This window comes from Bufo bufo, chromosome 6, assembly GCF_905171765.1.
Source record: "Bufo bufo chromosome 6, aBufBuf1.1, whole genome shotgun sequence".
Taxonomy (NCBI): domain Eukaryota; kingdom Metazoa; phylum Chordata; class Amphibia; order Anura; family Bufonidae; genus Bufo; species Bufo bufo.
Window position 1 is genome coordinate 432,461,054 of NC_053394.1, and position 21,592 is coordinate 432,482,645.

The 21,592-nt window shown below is 52.1% G+C and overlaps 1 protein-coding gene across 6 annotated transcripts in view; it reads right to left on the bottom strand.

The window, feature by feature from the left end:
* Positions 1 to 1,189: 1,189 nt before the first annotated feature.
* Positions 1,190 to 21,592, bottom strand: part of SPAG9 (sperm associated antigen 9) — a 32,812-nt gene continuing 12,409 nt past the window's right edge. The window contains exons 2-30 of one of the 6 annotated variants that reach the window (XM_040434842.1): positions 21,340 to 21,460; positions 17,833 to 17,903; positions 17,528 to 17,622; positions 11,207 to 11,354; positions 10,457 to 10,649; positions 9,300 to 9,396; positions 9,095 to 9,216; positions 8,792 to 8,849; positions 8,562 to 8,714; positions 8,383 to 8,434; positions 8,158 to 8,288; positions 7,603 to 7,659; positions 7,342 to 7,515; positions 7,014 to 7,155; positions 6,839 to 6,931; positions 6,571 to 6,738; positions 6,175 to 6,346; positions 5,835 to 6,056; positions 5,484 to 5,664; positions 5,279 to 5,401; positions 4,795 to 4,875; positions 4,640 to 4,707; positions 4,329 to 4,477; positions 4,059 to 4,230; positions 3,773 to 3,886; positions 3,261 to 3,299; positions 2,021 to 2,197; positions 1,794 to 1,940; positions 1,190 to 1,671 (exon numbers count right to left, since the gene is read on the bottom strand). In XM_040434842.1, the coding sequence (XP_040290776.1) occupies positions 1,556 to 1,671; positions 1,794 to 1,940; positions 2,021 to 2,197; positions 3,261 to 3,299; positions 3,773 to 3,886; positions 4,059 to 4,230; positions 4,329 to 4,477; positions 4,640 to 4,707; positions 4,795 to 4,875; positions 5,279 to 5,401; positions 5,484 to 5,664; positions 5,835 to 6,056; positions 6,175 to 6,346; positions 6,571 to 6,738; positions 6,839 to 6,931; positions 7,014 to 7,155; positions 7,342 to 7,515; positions 7,603 to 7,659; positions 8,158 to 8,288; positions 8,383 to 8,434; positions 8,562 to 8,714; positions 8,792 to 8,849; positions 9,095 to 9,216; positions 9,300 to 9,396; positions 10,457 to 10,649; positions 11,207 to 11,354; positions 17,528 to 17,622; positions 17,833 to 17,903; positions 21,340 to 21,460 (3,636 nt within the window). In that variant the 3' untranslated portion in view covers positions 1,190 to 1,555. The other 5 variants (XM_040434841.1, XM_040434843.1, XM_040434845.1 and 2 more) reach the window with 5 other exon arrangements.

Consider the following 21,592-nt stretch of genomic DNA (forward strand, 5'->3'; position numbering starts at 1 on the left):
TTTTCCAAGTGTTTAACATTGATGGCCTGTGACGTCATGTTCATCGGTCACATGGTCTTGGCACGCCTCAGTTCCATTCAAGTGAATGAGCCAGGGCTGCTGTGCTCGGCAGTCGGACCCCCACCCCTCAGATACTGAAGACCTATCCTCAATATTAAACACCCAGAAAACCCCTTCAGGGGAAAGGTCTAACAACCAACTTAACGGCAAAGAAATAAGCCTTAAAGGGGGTTTCTGGTATTTCGATATGGGTGGGGGTCTCACACCGGCACTCCCACGGAGCAGCTATTTCAGGCTGGTGCTGAAATCCCTACAGCGGATGTAAGGCTCCGTCCAGCGCAGGCGTACTGTAGCTTAGCTCCCTTTCACTTGAATGAGAGCAGAGCTTCAGTATCCTGACATGGTCGCCTCCTCCATCCACTGTATAGCCTAGCCGACCCTAGGCTATCAATATCTAACTACCAGAAAACACATTTAAAGTCAATCTCCAGCTTTTATCATCAGGTCATTTTAGGTCCAGATTATTTTTACACTATATCGTTACAGTTGTGGAGCTCCCTTTTATTCTGATCCAAATCCCCGGCACAGACGCAGTAGATGATGATGATAATAAAACTCCACTGTCACCACTAGAGGGAGCTCTTGAGTTCAATGTCTAATCAGTGTGCAGTGAGCTCCCTCTAGTGGTGACTGTAGGCAGCTGGATTTTATCATCTACTATGTTTAAGTAGGAACCTGGAGCACTGCATCAGAAAAATGGAACTCTGGGCAATGTAAAGATATAGGACAGAGACCTCGCTGACGATCGTCCCCCTTGGAGTCTACACGCCCTTGGCCCCCCCCTTTTTTCCCCCCATTACATGAATGGTTAACCACAGGGAAATCCTTCAGTAATTTAGTTTTTTTCTGATCCATAATTCCCAAAATTATCACAAACACCTTGGATCCTGGTTGTCAGCTTAAAAATCACAAAAAAAGCTGATTCTTGATCTCCAGGCAAACTGGTAAATTTGGGAGTGGAACTGACATCAGTGCGTCAATTTGACTGGTACCAGTAAGGTCCCTGTGGCAGTGCCACAAGAACGGGTCCGGTTCTTCTGGATCTCCATGACGAGTAGATCAAGTCCAGCCAAAGGAATGGCAGACGTGGGTTAAAAAAAAAATAATAATAATGTTTTTAAAAAAAAAATATGAAAAATTGATTTCACAGTCCATCACTAAAATTGAAGCCACTGTGTACGAGTTGAGGCAGCGTTTCCGTATTTCACCACGGAGGATGTTCAGAACATGGAGAGTGGCTTTAATGGATGCGGGCCGTACGTGTAGAAGTTACACTGCAGTGCAAACTGAAAGCAGACCACGTAGTGTTTGGAGAGAACCGCGTAGTGTCTGGCTCGATGCGTTTCGTTACGCAGCGAGGATTGCGGTTTTTATGCAGTGGTTGAAGTGTTAAAATGTCAGATAAAAGTATACGAAGTGGAAAAAATATATATATAGATATATATAACAGTGGCGGTAAATATCTACACCATGCACACGGTTGGCGGCCTCGGCTTCAGTCGCTGCTGTTACACATCACTTGCCAGACTATGAGGTGACTCCTCTCCACCTTGGCCATGGAGGGATCGAACTGTAACTCGTCTACACCTTCAGATTCGCAGCAGTCGTCACCTGCAAAGAGCAAACGGAGGTGTTGAAGTCCGAGGAAGCTCACTCTGGATCTGAGGTCGATGAGGCGCTCACCCCACGGGCAGTTAGATTACCACCCGTTCTGCGGCACTTCCTCCCCTTACCCATTCGGAAGTCGATGTAACCCTCTCCACCGCTCATCACCAGCATGAACTTCTGGTTCGGACCACTGTCTGCTTCCTGCTGAGAGACTGCACCTTTGTCTCCGGCCACATCCGGAGCGCTCCCTGCCGAAGGGGGGATCACCTGACCTGGAAGATGAGACGTCACCATCGTCAGCCAAGATCTACGTCATTAACCCCCTGCGCCCCCATCTACAAAGATTAAGTACCTGGCACCGCCACAAAGAATTTCACTGCATCCCGATGGCCGTGGAAACACAGCTGAGCGTGAGCCATAGAGCAGTACGGTATGAAGGTTCCTGGCGTGACTTTGTCGCTGTTCTCGTCGCCGTAGACTCGGATGACGCTTCCTGGGCGATTGCCGGGACCGGACAGAGCTTTATTGGCTTAAGGATTAACAAAAATAATCAAAGGCTAATGTTACCCTTGGTGGTGGGTGGGAGGAGGTCACTTATTTACGACTACTCATGACACCGTCCTCTAAAAGCACAGCTAGAAGGGAAAGAGTCAGCGTTTAGTATTTCAAGGCGCGGCTTGAAATCGTGAGAAAAGCATGCTCAGATCTGGAGACAGAGGTCATGGAATGTGTTTGTTATTCATCTAGCACTAGTCTAGAACCCTTCAGGTTACCTAGAACACATCAACTCATGTGATGGCCTTATGGACGGTCCAGCAGACAGACACCTGAGCTCGGGATCCCATTTTTCTGTGTTCAGAGAGGAGCACCAGTCTGAGATGGGATGTGAGGGTGGGAATGTTAAAAGGGACATTACTTGAGGAACCCCTCAATCTCCCTATTAGTCTAAGCTTAAAATTCCACCACCGTGATCATCAGATATTCAGTAATTCTTGGCTGAAACTACTAGCTCTATCTCCCTCCGTCAACCACCTGCCAACAATTTGTAGAAAACCCGTCATACCATATCTGGCCTACTTGGACATTATGGTCTAGTGGTTTATATGGCTCGATTAGTATCACAGGCAAGGCTGTCTCAGGAGGTCCCTCAAGTTTTCAGTCAGACCCTGGTGGATAAACGAGCCAACCAGGTCCTTGTCGTCCACCTGTAATCCACCCACTAGTGACCTGCACCGTGAATGACTTTACTGACTGAAGACATGCTAGATTGACAAGACACATCCATCAGAATGAGGAAACCATGAGAGGTGAGAAGATTGTAGAGGAGAGCAATGTGAAGAAGGGATGAGAAGCTCCAGAGCAGATGACTATGATGTGACCGGTGCACAGACAGCGACTACGAGATTAGCTGCGACACGAGGACGCCCAGCCATTTAGTAAAACGAAAGACTGCTGCCAATTAAAGGGAAGGGGGGGGGGGGGGGAGGTAGACTTCCAGGAGAAGATGCGCAGGAACATACAAGGAGAGCGAATCTACACAGCCAGTGGCTACTCGTGAAGCCTGAGGGAAGGGTCTTGGTGCGATCACTTACCCCTTAACCCAAGTAACCGTCCCTGGTGCAGTATTACGGCTATAGTGAGACAGTAAGGGGAGGGGGTAATGGACGGGAGAATCGTGAGAACCTGACTGTCTAGATTCACATGTAAGACTCTGCTGGGGGCTCTGACCTCTACGTGGGGCACCTCATGTATAGGGAAGGGGGGCTAGCGTTCTCAGTGCCTTCATACACCTGACGTGCAGCAAAAAGAGCACCCACCACCGAGCTAGAACATGAGGAAGAGCAAAGCCGGGCGTCTCACCTGCCCCTCACCCAATCTTCTGCCATGTTCCTCTACCGGCTGCATAAAGCTCAACCCCCATATGATGAAGACGTCTCCAACTTCTAACAGACATTGTTTACCACTTTCAAAATCTCTGCTTGCAGTCAGTGAATGGAACCGCTCACAGTTCCCATCCAGAGGCCGACAGCCTGCAGGGACCTAATACTACAAGGGTGTGTGATGTGCATGAGAGCCGTGAACACGCCCGCGGGGGGGCACTTACTTTCAGTCAGGGGTATGGAAATAATGACGCCGTTGCCGGTGCCTACCCAGAGGCGGTTACTGGACACCATCAAGGCGGTTATTCTGACGAAAGAGAAGCCGAGTTTTCCGGTGCCTGGGGACAGAGAAAATACTCAGCATAAGCTAATGGTCGCCGCTGCAGGGGGTTCATGCCCAGCGTTCTCTGGTCAGTACAGAGAGAAAACTCCCATATCTGCCACCGTACCAGTCTTCACTGCATATCTGGCATTCTATTCCCCAGCCTAGGAAAAACAGTGACAACTTACCGAGCATTTTGCTAACATACGGCTCGATGTCCACGTCCTGTAGGTGCTGATAGGTGTGTGCGTGGTAAAGCCGTAATGTGGAGTCAAGCCGGATGGAGACCCAGACGCCATCGCCGACCCAGGCCAGCTGTCTGACTTGGCTCTCCTTCCTTGGATGAGCGTCAAAAGATTTCTGTGAAGAAAAAAATAAATAAAAATCATTAAAACATTGGCCACCCAGTGAGCGATAATCAGTCACCCCTCCCCCGCAGGTGTGGGGGCGCCTCGCACCTCTATTTTCATGGTCTTGGGGTGCACAATGTAGATCTTGTTGCGGTATCCGCACCAGACCTTCTCATGTACCACCGTCATACAGCGGATGGAATGGTGCGGGCGGCCGAAGTCGAGGAGGTGGTAGTTTGACAAATCCCACTGACCATCTGCAGGTCAAAATAATAAAAAAGTCAGTAAAACATACAAAAAGTGACCCCATGTTCTTCTCATCAGCTCCTGGGGGGGGCGCTGTTACAGGGAGATAATACAGCAATCTTCACATACATGCGGCCTGGTCACATACATGCCACCAAGCAGATCATACCCACCGACGCCTCGATGGAATATTGCCAGTGTCCCATCCGCTAAGGCGACCAGCACAATGCCCTTCACGTGTCTGGAAAACGGAAGAACAGGTAGAAGGCGTGAGCACGACGTGCGTGTATAGACCGCGTGCCATGGGCATACACTGCCCTGTACTCACACAATGCTCAGGATGGAGTCCTTCAGCTTGATCTGCAGGAGACACTTCTTCCATTGGGTGACAGAGGAATGTACATAGAGGCTGCAGACGAGAGGACAGTGTAAACGACCACGTACCATGGACCATACCCGCTCCTCAGAAAGCCATTCACTCGTCCTCCGTAAATTAACTGGAGCAGCTAAAAAGAGCTTCCGGAGGACCCGGCGACAGATGAGAGGTGTAATGCCTCATCTGTCCTGTGGTGGCACTGCAGGGAGATTGTACACCAGTGATCGCCGGGCAATGATCAGCTGATCTCTGACGGACCCTTACGCCAATAACAAGATTGCACAAACCCATTTAAACCATGGAGGACTGGGCCAATATGAAAAAAAAATTCCCTACTTTAATTTCAGGGATCATCACTTTTTACATTTTTTGTGACCGAGGCTGAACTCCCCCCCAATAGTCATACAGGTAAGTGACTGGCTGCAGTGGTACTTACTGTCCGTTCTGTGCCCCCAGCCACATGGTGGGTAAGAGGCTGTTCATCTTCTGCGCCTCCTCTCTCATCAGGTCCTGCTCGGTGGGCAGCGTGGCCACGCCATCTTTGTACAGGTCAGACTCGCTGCTGGGAAGGACACATGAACCACAGGTCATTATCCCACGCTCATCGTCCTACCAGAATACTGGACTTGTCTAACCCTAACCTGGCGTCGTCGGCCGTGCTCTGGACACCCAGCGGGTCAGTGAACACGTGTTCCGTGTAGATTCCCGCCTGCGTGATGTCGGCAACATCGTCTGTAGGACTGTCGCCTGCTTCAGTGGCCTCGGTGGCCTCCTCCGCTGTGGGGACGTTGTCATCCGGGTCAGGACTGGTGGAGTCTGGATCTGTCAACGCAAACATGGAGGATAATGGAGAAGCCAATGGAGGAGACACGTCTACCCTGAGGATTCCTCCAAGGAGAGTGGACCACCATCCCTGGATTATATGGCAGTCCACGTCCCACACTGCGCACCACCTCCTCCCTTACCGCCATATTGAATTCCCCATCCCCTACCTGGATTACTGTCTCCCTCTGGAGAGATAACACTTGGGGTATGGCATACAACAGGCTCCACATCTTCAGCGGAGGCGGCGGTGACTCTGACGCCAGCGGTGCCCTGGTCGCCCGAGGAGCTGCTGCTCACCAGGCTCTCCGATAAAGACAACTTGTCCGCCTGAACCGAGTCCAAGTCCAGCTTCGAGGAATCTCCTGTCGGGTAGTCCGTTTCCATTACTCCTATTTAAAAAAAAAAGGAAGCCGTTAATTCCTGTTCGTGAACATAGTCCTGCTTGCGCAGCTGAGGGTTTGTTACAATTCAGTGTTCTTGCAGGAGCTGCCCGTGTGCCCTGCTCACCTGGCACGCTGGCGATGCACAGCACGTGGGAGTTGCAGACAATGAAGCTGTCCAGCATGTTCCCGGGGTTGTTGGCATCCACAATAATGACCTTGGTGGAGGAGTGGGTACTGGTGCAGATCCACACCAGGCTGGACAACTCGTCTTGATGTCTGAGCTCCTTCTGCTGCACCTGCACAATTACAAAGAATGTTCCTTTAAGACAGGCACCCTCAAACTGCGGTCCTCCAGCTGCCCGAACAGCCTACAGCAGGGCATTGTGGGAGTTGTAGTTTTAGCGCAGTTTGAGGATGCCTGCTTTAAGATGTCTCCCCCTCATCAATGCATTAAAAGTACGGCGCCTCCGGTGGTTGGTCAGAGAACTGTCCCTCGTCTCACATAGGAGATGCTCTGTACCTTTAACTCTTGCTCCAGTTTCTCGAGGCTGCTCTGGGATTCGCTCCTGGGCTTCTGCTCCTCTAGCTCGGAGCCTTGGACATCGCTGTAGAAGACGCTTGCTCCGATAATGGAGCCTCCATCCCTGGTCTTTCCTCCAGAGAGATTCACGCCGACGGCGCACCAGAGCTGTGAATAATAAGGTCAATATAAACGCAGCTTTGGATGTGACATGAGTAGAAAACACAGATCGGGATCCATCAAGAACTGAAGCGCGGGGCGTAGTCACCTTCATAGAAGAGTCCTTCTCATCCAGGGGACGCAGGTACACGGGGACCGGTAAATTCTTCATTTTGCCGTCACTCTGGCTGCCGTTTGTTGCCTGCCAGTGAACATGAAACCCACATGAGGAGGACGCATGCGCAGGATTGCAGTCTATAATTAACATATGGGTCAGCCATTACCGGTTTATATTTCTGAGGAAGACTCCAGCCGAAGGCCTGCACGCGGCCGTCGTCCTTCTGGACGTGTGCCTTCATCTGCCTGTACTGCTCTCGCTTCTGCTCCCGTCTGGAGGTCAGAGAGGCTTCACTGCCACCGGACAGACTGACGAAGAGGAGGCAAAATGCAGATGTTATGTGAGATCTGCTGGTTGTTACTGGAAACCGTCAGCAAGCTTGTGCTCCGGCAGCTTAGAACGCTGGACGGTCCGGGGCCCGATGTAAAGACAACACTGAACCAGCAGGGAATGCTGGGAGATTAGATAGAAGGCTACACATTAGGGTTACTCACTCGTCGCTGAGGAAGTCGAAGGCTTTGGATTTGTCGCTGGGTAGTTTGGCCAGGGCGCTGCTCTTCTTTTTGATGGAGGGGGTGATGTGCGAGGTTGGCGCGTTGTACTTGACATTCACGGGAAGCTCTGGTTTCCTGGAAGCCGTGCCGGAGGAGCTGAAGAGGCGGCTGAAGCTGAGAAGAGACCGTGAAGCGCGTCAGCGGACAAAACGCTACTACAGGTGGGCCCTGTATGTGGTACGGCCGTCACCCAATACTCACAACTGCCAGATGCTCGACCGTTTCTTCTCCTGCATGGCAGGATTTTCTCTCGAAGCCCTAGAAAAAGAAGATCCCAGTTATGTGCCTTGTGCTGCTGGTTTTCAGTAAGGGCGTGTTCACACAGCGTTGACAGAGCGGCAGGGAAATCGGTCATTCAATCCGCCTCCAGAATTGGCGCTTTTTCCACGTCGATTCTGGACGCGGACTGCGGTTTGACATATGCGCAGCGCATGCTTCCCATTCATTTTCAATGAGAGCAGAGTCCGCCCCAAGAGGGGGCATGAAAGGACTCCGTGTGAACATACCCCAAGGGGTGAAAATAATCTGCCATGGAAGCCCCAGCAGCTATTAAAAGGGGATGATCTGCGTGCGGACCGCCTTCAAATCCGTGACCGCAACACGGGTTCCCATTAACAACAACGAGACCAGGATCTTTATTGGTTTTCAAGTGGATTTAGTCACAAAATATGCGCCAAAATTAATGTGAAATTTAAGCCATATGAACGTAACTGAAAACCTACCCCCCCCCGGGGGTCACTAGAGGGTATTCTGTACCTGATCATTTCCGTCCACCTCACCGCCTCCTGCAGCTCCATCAGCCGCTCCTTGTACTGGTTCCGCTCCATCAGCACCCGTGCCATCTCCACCCGCGTGAACCGCTTTCTCTGAGCCGTGGGAACGTCGCTCTGTAACCAGGGATAAAGCAGCGACCAGGAATTACAAAAATGAACTCCGCTTCTTCCAACCACAATTACGAGGCCGGGAACGGCGCGCGCTTACATCTTCGTCGTCTTTGGATTTCTGTCTCGCTTCCTCGGTTTCTGCTCGAGCCCTGAAGGATGAAGCAAGATGGAGAATTAAATCCTGGTAATGCAGAGATCATTGCTTCCACGGCCCCACTGTCAGCCATATTGGATCCTTCTAGACTGATAGTCATGTAATGAGGGGGGGGCACATACTTCTTCAGCTCCTCCTCCAGCTCCTTGTTCTTCTCCTCCAGCTTCTGCTTGGCTTGTTTGATGGCGTCCAGCTCGCCCTGCAGCACGTCCTTCTCACACATCAGCTCGTCCACCTTGGCGATCAGGTCGTTCTTCACCACGTTCAGGGCGTTCCTACGTTTGCCACAAGAAAAGCGGGTCACATGGGGGTCAAAAGGAGTAAATACGTCCTCGTCATAAGTGGCACGTACTTGGTTTCCAGGAGCTGCGTGTTCTCCAGGATAAGGTTTTCCACCTCACGCCCCATCCCTACAACAGACAAGAATTGAAGGTCTAGAACCTGAAATGAAAGGGTTAAGCGGTTGTCGTACCACCAGCCGGCCGGACGACCGCCCACATGCAGAGTGCAGTATGTCCCTAAGACAACACTTCCTGCCCCTGCGCTGTATCCTACAGAATCGATCATTCTTCTGGCAAGGGTAAGAAAATAGTAGAGGTCTACAACTAGCCCAGTGCAAAAGTTTAAGCGCCCTCTGACTGTGCGCGCTCATTACCCAGGAGGTCGGCCCCTTCATCGACGTCTCCAATGAGGTCCGTTCCAGCGGAGGACAGCTCCTCGAATAACGACTCCGTGTTGCGGTCAAACGCTTTGTTCTCGATGCCCTTGGATGGCGTGCTGCGGGGGAGACGGAAGACATTGTAGCACGTTGCGGCAGCTCCCCCTAGTGTCACCTAGCGGGTGGTGCACCAGCGTCTCACCTGGTCATCTGATACGCCCGCTCCTTGTCCATGTCCAGCTCCGGGGTGGACTCGATGATGGACTGGACCTCAGATTTCTCCTCGTTATCATTGGTATCTAGAGGAAGGAACATGATAAAGGAGAGACCCTTTAAGGGGGGGGGTTAACATTTTTGGTAAAGCCCCTATCAGGCCATTTAGAGATAAAATAAAAGGGCATGGAAGGGGGTGTGGCCTCTCAAAGGGGGCGGGATTTATGTAAAGTGGACAGGTCTAGCAGCTACAACTCCCAATATCCCAATCGGCGCCACTCTCGTCTTGCAGGACCGGAGCTTGCGCCCCCTCCCCCGTCCTCGCTGCTGCGGTGGCGTCTCTCCTGCAGACGCAATCGATACTGTACGATCCATTAAAAGCACAGGGCATGAATAAATGATATGGTGGATGCATTAAGGACGACACGGAAGTGCGCGACCTTTATAACGGGACCGTGACCTTGAGCCAGTCAATAGGCACGCCTTTCGAATAATATGGGGGGGACCCTCAATCATATTTATTCTTCAGATTAAAAGAGGGGTCTGCCACCAAGACTGGTATCCTTTAAATCACAGGAGGGAGTCCCCTTCACATTTCCTTAAAAATCTGTTTGCTGTCAGTGAATGGACACGTTTGTATCATGTAGTCAAGAGCCATCCGCCTAGAGCGGCCTGTGCCGACACACTGGCTCGCTGCACCCTCCTGACACTGGGTAGCTGCGGTCACCCGATGCGTCTCCCTCACCTCCGGGGGGCGGCACTAATCCGGCAGATGGGACTGATCAGAATACCGATGAGGGTTCACAAAGGACAGCGACAACATTGTACCAGTGACCTCAGAGGCCCCAGTACATTCCAGAGATTTATACTGGGAGAGCCGAACGCTGCACTGAAGTCAGGAACGGCACTCTCCTGCTCACATCTGATGGGCTGCTACAATGTATCACAAGAGCGATCAGCTGGGAGACAGACAGGGATTTGTGGGTGTGCGACGTCTGCACCGATACACTGTCACAAACCACAGCCATGAGAAATGCAGGGTAGGTCAGGATGGATTTTCAGCCTCTGGATGCAAATAATGAATGCCCTTCTATTCACTGACAGTAAGCAGATACTAAAGGTCTCCGTGAAGTGATCAGGACCTACCTGTGGAGGCTGTGGGGGTCTCCTGGTTGACCTGGACGTCTTCATTTTTCTTGTTCTTCTGGACGTTGTTGTTCTTTAGATTCGCCTTCATGATGACCTCGTCTTTCTGCTCCTTGGAAGAAGCGTGCACCATGTTGTCAGTGTCAGCGCTGGCGGTCCTGACCCCCGAATGGCTGAGACTGAACAACTCGTCCTGTGAGACAAAGCAAAAGGAAACATCACTGGCGCTGCACCGAGGGCGACTGGCCCTTTAAGAATTACATCTGAGGGCACATTGTGAGTAATTACTTAAAGAATCATGATACAACAGGCAGGGTTCTAAATAATCACCTTTAGACTGGTGTTGCAGCGGGAAGGGTTCTAGGTAATCACCTTTAGACTGATGTTGCAGCGGGCAGGGTTCTAGATAATCACCTTTAGACTGCTGTTGCAGCGGGCAGGGTTCTAGGTAATTACCTTTAGACTGCTGTTGCAGCGGGCAGGGATCTAGGTAATCACATTTAGACTGCTGTTGCAGCGGGCAGGGTTCTAGGTAATTACCTTTAGACTGCTGTTGCAGCGGGCAGGGTTCTAGGTAATTACCTTTAGACTGCTGTTGCAGCGGGCAGGGTTCTAGGTAATTACCTTTAGACTGCTGTTGCAGCGGGCAGGGTTCTAGGTAATTACCTTTAGACTGGTGTTGCAGCGGGCAGGGTTCTAGGTTATTTCCTTAATACTGGTGTTGCAGCGGGCAGGGTTCTAGGTAATTACCTTTAGACTGCTGTTGCAGCGGGCAGGGTTTTGCTCTTGCAGTTTCCAGGGTCCATTTCCAGGCGTCTCTGCCCCGCGAGTCTCTGGCAGGACCAGGGAGTCTCCAGGAGACAGCGGGAAGATCCCCAGAGAGATGGGCCGCTCCTTCCTGTACAGGACAAACACAGGAAACGTGTAACCAATAAATGTGGACAATGTGGGGGGGTTTGTTACAATGTATCAGTGCAGTCAACCTCTGCAGGGCGAGATCTCGGCTGTAGTGCGAGCATGAACTGATAAACTGTAACAAACCCTCAGGCAAACAATGAATATTTCACTTTACTGACAGCAAGCAGAGATAAGGAAGGGATTTCTGCAAGAATTAATTTTTTTCAAAGATCTTGCTATTCTCTTACTGTTCAAAATCTAAGCTTGCTGTCATTGAATGGGAACATTTTGCTTACATTCAGAGGCTGCAAACCTGAGCAGAGGGGTTGGTACAGCTGCATCCATGCTCACCGCATCAGCAGCAGGAACCCTAGCTGCACTGACACATTGTAACAAACCGTCAGGACAGGGGAAAGTGGTGTACTTCTGATGTGTTCAGCTTGGAAGAAACTGTAACAAATCCTCAGCTGTATGAGCAGGATTAGGTCAGGACACTTATCCAGGCTCTAAAGCTACAATGTTGCCATTCACTGACAGTAAGCAGAGAGCTTGAAAACACTGCAGAATTTGCAGAGCTTTTCCTACGGGGAGTGAATGGCTCCTGTGTACTTGGAGGAGACGCCAGACGCCTCCAGTGCTGATCCGTCGGGAGGTGTTCGCACAGTCACAGAACGTCTGCCATGTCTGAACTGTCAGTGTATGAAAGCATCTATGCGCCGGACAGCGCGGCGTCTCCAGCTTAATGACCGTTTATCCTACTTGTGCCTCCTCTGCTCCACGTGGATCCAGAAGAAGACAAGACCAAAGCAAGGCGCAGTGTCGGCCCACTCTGTCAGGTCCATAAAAATTCCCCTACGCATTTCAGTTCAGATAAGATCAAACCTGGAACAGCTGGATGACAACACGGCAACCACACTCCCTCCAGAGCTGCATTCTTAATTCTGCCAGTCGTTACTTGGGATCTGTCAGCAGCGTACAGACAGACACACCTCCAGAGCTGGATTCTTAATTCTGCCAGTCGTTACTTGGGATCTGTCAGCAGCGTACAGACAGACACACCTCCAGAGCTGGATTCTTAATTCTGCCAGTCGTTACTTGGAATCTGTCAGCAGCGTGCAGACACACACACACCTCCAGAGCTGCATTCTTAATTCTGCCAGTCATTACTTGGAATCTGTCAGCAGCGTGCAGACACACACACCTCCAGAGCTGGATTCTTAATTCTGCCAGTCATTACTTGGGATCTGTCAGCAGCGTGCAGACAGACACACCTCCAGAGCTGCATTCTTAATTCTGCCAGTCGTTACTTAGAATCTGTCAGCAGCGTGCAGACAGACACACCTCCAGAGCTGGATTCTTAATTCTGCCAGCCATTACTTGGGATCTGTCAGCAGCGTGCAGACAGATACACCTCCAGAGCTGGATTCTTAATTCTGTCAGTCATTACTTGGGATCTGTCAGCAGCGTGCAGACAGATACACCTCCAGAGCTGGATTCTTAATTCTGTCAGTCATTACTTGGGATCTGTCAGCAGCGTGCAGACACACACACCTCCAGAGCTGGATTCTTAATTCTGCCAGCCATTACTTGGGATCTGTCAGCAGCGTGCAGACAGACACACCTCCCCCCACCCCCCACCACACAGGGGTCATCGCACAATAATCACAAGTTCTACGGTTGTCACTGCAAAGGACCCTTGGATAATAAATGGACGCCCCAAATCAGGATACCAACCACAAGACCCTCCTCCTACCGCCACATGAAGCAGACTGGCCCTTTAAGACATAAGGACTCAGAACTAATGAGTGATTGCCCACATGACACAAACTATTAAAACCATATCTAAAAAGTTAGTGCCCCCCCGGCGTCCCAACACCTGTGTCCCCGGATACACTGCGTACAGACCACGGCAGACAAACAGCCACAGATCCCGAGCGTCACCTCAACCCACCCAAATCTGAGGAGCTAAAACACTACAAAAGAAACAACTGCCCAAAAACATCACAAAAACAAAATGAAAACCCCAGACGACAGCACAAGGCCGGCTTCCAGAATACACCGGGGGCGCGCGGCGGTGGGGGAGCGCGGCGGTGAGGGCTAAATATGAAAGGAGCCGGGTGTAAAACACACAAAACCTGAAAGAATCAATGGCAGGAATACAGCGACCGGCATAACAACAACGTGACAAAAGTATAAAATCCCGTTCCACACAACAGAAATGTCCTCCCGTCATCACAGCACCAGTCCAGGCTGGGAGTCGCAGGGTTAAGAGCAGGCGCAGCGAGGCCGAGTACCTGAGGATCCTTGGCAGGGTCTCCGTCACGGAGAAGGAGAAGTGCACCAGCAGCAGCACGGACAGGGACACCAGGATGGCCGAATTAATGACCACCGCCCCGCCAACAAAGCCAAACACAAAGAGAAGCATGCATCTGGGGCTCATGGTGCTGCCCTGGCATGGTGGCACGTCGGGATCAAGGGAGCTGCCCGGCAGACGAGGGTGGTCGTGGGCTCTGCCGAGGCGCTGTCATTCAGCTGATACCACAATAGCAATGCCATGGACAGCGCGGTGCGTGCGCCTCTGCAGCAGCCCCACACCGATGACATCATCCCTCAATAATAAGGGGAGGGGGGAGGGGGAGCCCAGGCTGCAGCCAATCAGTGAACACCTGCTGCCAGGGGACATCACAGGGGGAGGGAAAGCCAAAGACACTGCATACACCGACGAGATACACACTGCATACACCGACGAGATACACACTGCATACACCGACGAGATACACACTGCATACACCGACGAGATACACACTGCATACACCGACGAGATACACACTGCATACACCGACGAGATACACACTGCATACACCGACGAGATACACACTGCATACACCGACGAGATACACACTGCATACACCGACGAGATACACACTGCATACACCGACGAGATACACACTGCATACACCGACGAGATACACACTGCATACACCGACGAGATACACACTGCATACACCGACGAGATACACACTGCATACACCGACGAGATACACTGCATACACCGACGAGATACACTGCATACACCGACGAGATACACACTGTATACACCAGCCAGATACACTGCATACACCGACGAGATACACACTCTATACACCGACGAGATACACACTCTATACACCGACGAGATACACACTGTATACACCGACGAGATACACACTGTATACACCGACGAGATACACACTCTATACACCAGCCAGATACACTGCATACACCGACGAGATACACACTGTATACACCAGCCAGATACACACTCTATACACCGACGAGATACACTGCATACACCGACGAGATACACTGCATACACCGACGAGATACACACTGTATACACCGACCAAATACACTGCATACACCGACGAGATACACACTGTACACACCAGCCAGATACACTGCATACACCGACGAGATACACACTGTATACACCGACGAGATACACTGCATACACCGACGAGATACACACTGTATACACCGACGAGATACACACTGTATACACCGACGAGATACACTGCATACACCGACGAGATACACTGCATACACCGACGAGATACACTGCATACACCGACGAGATACACTGCATACACCGACGAGATACACTGCATACACCGACGAGATACACTGCATACACCGACGAGATACACTGCATACACCGACGAGATACACTGCATACACCGACGAGATACACACTGTATACACCAGCCAGATACACTGCATACACCAGCCAGATACACTGCATACACCGACGAGATACACACTGTATACACCGACGAGATACACACTGTATACACCGACGAGATACACTGCATACACCGACGAGATACACTGCATACACCGACGAGATACACTGCATACACCGACGAGATACACTGCATACACCGACGAGATACACTGCATACACCGACGAGATACACACTGTATACACCAGCCAGATACACTGCATACACCGACGAGATACACACTGTATACACCGATGAGATACACACTGTATACACCGATGAGATACACACTGTATACACCCTCTATACACCAACCAGATACACACTGCATACACCGACGAGATACACACTGTATACACCCTCTATACACCAACCAGATACACACTGCATACACCGACGAGATACACACTGCATACACCAACCAGATACACTGCATACACCGACGAGATACACACTGTATACACCAACCAGATACACTGCATACACCGACGAGATACACACTGTATACACCGACGAGATACACACTGTATACACCGACGAGATACACACTGTATACACCAGCCAGATACACTGCATACACCGACGAGATACACACTGTATACACCAGCCAGATACACTGCATACACCGACGAGATACACACTGTATACACCAGCCAGATACACTGACGAGATACACACTGTATACACCAGCCAGATACACTGTATACACCGACGAGATACACTGCATACACCAACCAGATACACACTGCATACACCGACGAGATACACACTGTATACACCGACGAGATACACACTGTATACACCGACGAGATACACACTGTATACACCAACCCCACAGGCTGCATACACCGACGAGATACACACTGTATACACCAACCCCACAGGCTGCATACACCGACGAGATACACACTGTATACACCAACCAGATACACACTGCATACACCGACGAGATACACACTGTATACACCGACGAGATACACTGCACACACCAACCCCACAGGCTGCATACACCGACCAGATACACACATACGGACCCCACAGGCTATATACATGAGCACATACATAGCATATACACACGGACCAGACAAACACACCGCACACACTGACCCCACAGGCTGTATACACCAATGAGATGCACACTGTATACACCAACCCCACAGGCTGTATACACCGACGAGATACACACTATATACACACACACACCCCGACTGGATAGACGCCGTATACACCGACCGGATACATGCTGTATACACCGACCGGATACATGCTGTATACACCGACCGGATACATGCTGTATACACCGACCGGATACAGTGGCTTGGGTATTCACACCCCTTGAGCTTTTCCACATTTTTTTCACGCTGCACCAAACCCGAACAGCTGGAGTTGTATTGAGAATAAACCACACACAGGTGGGCTCTATGTACTAATTAGGTGACGTCTGGAGGCAATTGGTCGGACTGGATTTTATTTAGGGGTATCAGAGTACAGGGGGCTGGATACAAATGCAGATTTTTATTTATTAAAAATGTTGAAAACCAAGTATCGCTTTCTTTTCACGTCACACATACTCGCTACTTTGCGTTGATCTGTCACATAAAATCCCAATAAAGTTTGTGGGCGTAACGTGAAATAATGTGGAAAAGTTCAAGGCACTGTACACCCCGACCACACCCTGTATACATAGATATACTCCCGTATCACGCAGATTCAATATACACAAACTCGCCACTCCCACTGGTACGGAATACAGTTTACAGTCCGCGCTGCACCCCCACCCGCGGCCTCCATGCTGTAAGGGTTAAAGCTGCCCGTACACCTTCAATCGCTCTCTCCCGACTTTCCGACACACATGCATGCTCGGTCGGGGCCCCTGTACATGTTCACAGTGAGGAGGCCCAAGCCCATTTGACGTCTATGGCGGCACACCTTCCTGCGGATCTACATAAAAGATGGCTGGTGCACTGTACAGAACCGGCTCCTCCGCCTCCCGTGTCCCCCGAGGCACAGAGTAACAAAAAACATACAAAACACACCCAAACAGAGAAATGCAGGAAAACAGCAATATTTTATATCAATATTAAACTCCTCACAAAAGATCCCATGAGGGGCAGAAGTGGAGGGGGGCGGAGCATGACACAGATTCACCCTCCACCAGAGAGACTTCCTGTGTCATGCTCCGCCCCCTCAGTGACTACATTTATAACACACCAGCAGGGAGTCAGGGCGCCCGGCCGGCCATTCTGCACACTTCAGCCCATCCTCCGCTGCTGCATTCCGATCGATCATCCGGCTTTTCTGCATCAGCCCGAGCATTGTTCCAGGATTTAAAAAGACAATGGCGCCATTCTCTCCGAAAGACAAAAGCAGCTCCGGGGGCCCGGCCTCCCCACCCCCGACACACAGATCTTACCGAATTTTACTGTGAATAGTAGATTCCAGCTGCTCGGACCCTATCAGCTGCTGCAGCTTGGTACGTTCCAAGTGTTCCATATAATTGTGAATGATCTGTGGGAAGATTGGGAATAATCCCCTGAGATTTAGGATAATCTGCAAAAAACACGACTTTCATAAAAATCAGTCACTGCGCTAAACGGACAGAATAAAAATAAGTGACGTGCCCCCACCCACCCCCCACCCCCCACGTCGTGTACAAAGCAAATGTAGACCGCAGCCCCGGAGAAGTCCAGGCCCCGGCAGCGTCCCCCGGCTCCGTACCTCGGAATGTCGCTGGTGAAGCGCGTTGTATTCCTTTTTCAGCTCCGCTTCTCTCTCCTCCAAGCGACTGACTGAAAGAGGGAAATGCACAGGATTGGGGACTCCAGTAATATCAGCCACATAGAAGAAACACGTAAACGCGCTATTCCCGTGTACGGCCCTGTACAGTATGAGCAGGTCCTGGGGTTGGAGCTGTGGGACCTCTGTATAGGGATCGATGCTGAGGGGTAGGACGGCCGTGACTATAACCAGAAGGCACGGAGCTCTGCTCTGCGGGGGCGATATTACATTGTACAATAACCGCGACAGGTCCCAACATAGCGCCAATGTATGCAGACATCTATACGCCATTTGTACTGAGGCGGTGGCGATACGTGGACGACGTCCTCCTCGTCTGGTGGGGAGCTGTGGACGCTTGTCACCAATTCCATCCTCTTTAAAGGGGTTTTTCTGAGATTTTGATACTGATGACCGATCCTCAGCATCTGATCGGCGGGGGCCGACATCCGGAACCCCCGCCGATCAGCCGTTTGAGAATGCACTGGAGCTCATTGAAGTGAATGGGGCTGAGCTGCAATACCAAGCGCAGCCACTATACAATGTGCAGCGCTGTGCTCGGTGAGCTGAAAGTAATCATGGGCGCTCACAGGAGGGCCCCGACCCCCACCAATCAGATACTGAGGACCTATCCCTGTGATGGCTAACCTCCAGCTGTGGTAAAACTACAACTCCCAAGATGCACACTTGCTTGGCTGTTTTCAGAACTCCATAGAAATTAATGAAGCATGCTGGGAGTCGTAGTTTCACCACAGCTGGAGAGCCAGTATCAGAATCTCAGAAAACCACTCTAATGCGTTATATGGCTCTTCCTCTAGGGGGCGTCTACGGCGTAACCCTTGGCCCGCATGGCGCCTGATGTCCAGCCTTCTGGATCCCTACTGGTGATTCATTCTATGTTCACCCTCCAGCTATTGGAGACCACTTTCTTGTGTCTGAGCCCATTTCTGGTGGACGGTTCCTTCCATTGCATTGGTGGTAACGGCTGTTCTGGCGCAGTATGTCTGGAGAGGCGCGGAGCTACAGGTGGACCCCCGCCCCCCACAGAGACCGCTCTAAATATGCTTCAGTATTGTTCAGAGATGTAATAACTGATCTATTAAAGGTGAGGAGCAGATTCTGCACGTAGAAGCCTGAAGAAAAGGTGCAACACACTGTGGTTGGGGGGGGGGGGATTCTGACTTCTGGGACCCCCACTTATCTCCCACCTGGGATGGGGGGGGGGGGGTCTGACTTCTGGGACCCCCACTTACTTATCTCCCACCTGGGATGGGGGGGGGGGGGGTCTGACTTCTGGGACCCCCACTTATCTCCCACCTGGGATGGGGGGGGGGGGGTCTGACTTCTGGGACCCCCACTTATCTCCCACCTGGGGGGGGGGGTCTGACTTCTGGGACCTCCACTTACTTATCTCCCACCTGGGGGAAGGTCTGAATTCTGGGACCCCCACTTATCTCCCACCTGGGGGGGGGGGGGGGGGGGTCTGACTTCTGGGACCCCCACTTACTTATCTCCCACCTGGGGGGGGGGGGGGAAGGCATGTCTGAATTCTGGGACCTCCACTTACTTATCTCCCACCTGGGGGGGGGAAGGGATGTCTGAATTCTGGGACCTCCACTTACTTATCTCCCACCTGGGGGGGGGGGGGGGGGGGGGGGGGGGTCTGAATTCTGGGACCTCCACTTATCTCCCACCTGGGGGGGGGGGGGTCTGACTTCTGGGACCCCCACTTACTTATCTCCCACCTGGGGGGGGAAGGGATGTCTGAATTCTGGGACCTCCACTTATCTCCCACCTGGGGGAAGGTCTGAATTCTGGTACCTCCACTTACTTATCTCCCACCTGGGGGGGGGGGGGGGGGGGGGGGGTCTGAATTCTGGTACCTCCACTTACTTATCTCCCACCTGGGGGGGGGGGGGGGGGGGGGTCTGAATTCTGGGACCTCCACTTATCTCCCACCTGGGGGGGGGGGGGTCTGACTTCTGGGACCCCCACTTACTTATCTCCCACCTGGGGGGGGAAGGGATGTCTGAATTCTGGGACCTCCACTTATCTCCCACCTGGGGGGGGGGGGGGTCTGACTTCTGGGACCCCCACTTACTTATCTCCCACCTGGGGGAAGGTCTGAATTCTGGGACCTCCACTTACTTATCTCCCACCTGGGGGGGGGGGACGGTCTGACTTCTGGGACCTCCACTTACTTATCTCCCACCTGGGATGGGGGGGGGGGGTCTGACTTCTGGGACCCCCACTTACTTATCTCCCACCTGGGGGGGGGGGGTCTGACTTCTGGGACCCCCACTTATCTCCCACCTGGGGGAAGGTCTGAATTCTGGGACCCCCACTTACTTATCTCCCACCTGGGGGGGGGGGGGGTGGGGTCTGACTTCTGGGACCCCCACTTACTTATCTCCCACCTGGGGGGGGGAGGGATGTCTGAATTCTGGGACCTCCACTTACTTATCTCCCACCTGGGATGGGGGGGGGGGGGGGGGTCTGACTTCTGGGACCCCCACTTACTTATCTCCCACCTGGGATGGGGGGGGGGGGGGTCTGAATTCTGGGACCCCCACTTATCTCCCACCTGGGGGAAGGTCTGAATTCTGGGACCCCCACTTATCTCCCACCTGGGGGAAGGTCTGAATTCTGGGGCCCCCACTTATCTCCCACCTGGGGGGGGGGGGGGGGGGGTCTGACTTCTGGGACCCCCACTTACTTATCTCCCACCTGGGAGGGGGGGGGTCTGAATTCTGGGACCTCCACTTACTTATCTCCCACCTGGGAGGGGGGGGGGTCTGAATTCTGGGACCCCCACTTATCTCCCACCTGGGGGGGAGGGGGGGTCTGAATTCTGGGACCCCCACTTACTTATCTCCCGCCTGCATGCAGTGCAGGAGGCTGTAACACGGCTTCATTCACGAGAATGTGGAACCTGCGGAGCGGATGTAGAGGAACCTCACTGGTGCTGTGGCTCCTCCAGGTCAGGAGGCAAGGATTTCCTACATCCCCAGGATCAGTGGGGGTCCCAGCAGTCCCCCGGTCAGGAGGCAATGACTTCCGATAGCCCAGGATCAGTGGGGGTCCCTGCAGTCCCCAGGTCAGGAGGCAAGGATTTCCTATATCCCCAGGATCAGTGGGGGTCCCTGCAGTCCCCCGGTCAGGAGGCAATGATTTCCTATATCCCCAGGATCAGTGGGGGTCCCTGCAGTCCCCCGGTCAGGAGGCAATGATTTCCTATATCCCCAGGATCAGTGGGGGTCCCTGCAGTCCCCCGGTCAGGAGGCAATGATTTCCTATATCCCCAGGATCAGTGGGGGTCCCTGCAGTCCCCCGGTCAGGAGGCAATGACTCCCGATAGCCCAGGATTAGTGGGGGTCCCGGCAGTCCCCCGGTCAGGAGGCAGTAATGTCCTACACATCCCCAGGATCAGCATTGAGGCAGGACCCTTACTCTGATCGGCGTAGTTCTTCGCCTTCAGCTCGAGCTGTCTGGTTTGCGATTCCAGAAATTCCACCCGAACCTGCAAATCCTTCTTGTCCTGCTCCTGTAAGTCTTCAAATTCAATGAATTTCTGAAAAAAAAAAAAAAAGAAGAGAGATATATATAATCACATATGCAGTGATAATAACTCCTTCCAGACATGGCGGTCCGCCGCCCCCCCCCCCCCCCCCCTCCCAGTCTGATTGGGTCGTGTGCCGTTCTG